Below are 1,975 nucleotides of genomic sequence, written 5' to 3'. Positions count from 1 at the left end.
CCTCATCGACTCCTCCCAGGCAGGCAGCCACAGCCAAAGTGGTTCAAGACACCAAAGTTCATGCTCAATCATCCATGTACCAAATCCAATAATTCTCAGTCAGGTCATCTGGAAAGCATTATTGGATTTGGTATGTGGATGATTGAGCATGAACTTTGATATATTTTCCTTTACACAAAAAGTAACAAAAAAAAAAAAAAAAATATATATATATATATATCTATATCTATATATATCTATATATATATATATATATATATATATAACAATGTATATGAAGAATAAAGGTGTAATAAACACATGACAATATGAATTAGTTCACAAATGTAAAATGTGTCTATTTGTACACATTTTCTGTGTAATATTAGTATACAGATATGATTATCATCAGAATGCTGACTGGATGATCAGTATCGGCATAAAAACGTTTCTTTAAGGATCGAGACCTGGCCTTTTTGTATGGTTTATTTATTTATTTGATTGCTTGTGTATTTATAATAAACACAAACAAGGATTTCTTCACAAATAGGATGCGCTACAAGAAAAAGGGACTTGGTGTTGCAACATAACAACAAATAATCAACCATCATTTACTTGAATTATTTGTTTAGACAGTACAGTCGCACTAAATCAGAGTCAAACGACCACACACAGACACACACACACGTATTTGTCTTTCTATATTTACAGGGACTTTGCATTGACTTCAATTCATTTTTCATTAATTTCTATAGCCTGACCCTTACCCTAAACCTAACCATTACCAGTACATACCTAACCCTAACCCTAACTCCCTCTCAATTCACACCTTAGTCCTAAACCTAACCCACCAACAGTACCACAAGGAGCAGTTGGTCCTTACAATGTAGTACAAGTTGGAAAAATGGATCTTACAAGGCAACATAAATAAACACACACACACACACACACACACACAGAGGAACCAATAAAATGAGTGGCATTAGTTTGGCAGTAACACCCGTCCTACGTCATCGGCCAGCCCCACCCTCTCCACTGTTTGCCTGTCTGTCTGTATGTTTGTGTGTCTGTCTTTGTGCATCTTTTCTGCATAACCCTGAAGGATAAAGCCGCCATCTCTTCTGCTCTCCCTCTCTTTCTCCATCCCTCTGCACACACATACTCACATTTAAAAAGTGCTATCCATTTTTTTAAAATATATTACGAACACAGACCGACCATTCAAACCCATCAGAGGATTGTTGTTGGTCCATTTTTTCTGGTGCTGAAAACTTCAACATTTTGTCCACATGGAGGATTATCACAAACCCGACCAGCAGACAGTTCAGGCGCTGAGGAATATCGCCAATCGCCTTCGAATCAACTCCATCAAGGCGACCACTGCAGCTGGAAGTGGGTGGGTAAAGTCCACTTACTTACACACAGCTTAAATAATGAGAATTATTTTCACAAGTAAATAAATCATATCAGTTCATACTCCATGGAGTAGTTGACTTTTTGATTTCCAGCATGCACAGATGCTGTTTTATCTGCTGAAATCTGCACACACAGAAACCCACACAAAGACAAAAATGCAGATGAAAGCCCTGGAGAACAACATTCTATGTTTGTGTTCTTGTTTAAGTAACATTAAAGTATGATTCAGTTCAGTTCTATTTTATCTCACCACCGACTGCGCAAAGAAAATGAGCTTTGGTTTAGTCTGGACACGACAGATTGTTGTGTGTCATATGGATGAATTATTTCTTGCCACTTTCCAAGCATATTTGGTAACATTTGCAACATGGTAAGTTTTATTCTTAAAATTGAACTTTAAAATAGCAAAATATTGACTTTATATAAAATAAATTCAGGAATTCATTATTCTGGAATCTAACCAACATGGGCACCAGGAAACCCTGTGACCCAGAATGAAGACGCGGGTAAGATCGGATGGATGGATGGATGGATGGATGGATGGATGGATGGATGGATGGATGGATGGATGGATGGATGG

At 37.4% G+C, this 1,975-nt stretch overlaps 1 protein-coding gene across 1 annotated transcript in view; it reads left to right on the top strand.

Moving 5' to 3' along the window:
- The first annotated feature begins 1,010 nt into the window (after window positions 1–1,010).
- Window positions 1,011–1,975, top strand: part of tkta (transketolase a) — an 8,236-nt gene continuing 7,271 nt past the window's right edge. Inside the window, exon 1 of the mRNA XM_037678855.1 lies at window positions 1,011–1,375. Within this exon, the coding sequence (XP_037534783.1) occupies window positions 1,269–1,375 (107 nt within the window). The 5' untranslated portion in view covers window positions 1,011–1,268. The remainder of the gene's footprint in view (window positions 1,376–1,975) is intronic.

Source organism: Nematolebias whitei, chromosome 7, assembly GCF_014905685.2.
Source record: "Nematolebias whitei isolate Nwh7 chromosome 7, NemWhi1, whole genome shotgun sequence".
Taxonomy (NCBI): Eukaryota; Metazoa; Chordata; class Actinopteri; order Cyprinodontiformes; family Rivulidae; genus Nematolebias; species Nematolebias whitei.
The sequence above is the reverse complement of the archived record's forward strand: the minus strand, read 5'-3'. Positions and strand labels throughout refer to the sequence as shown.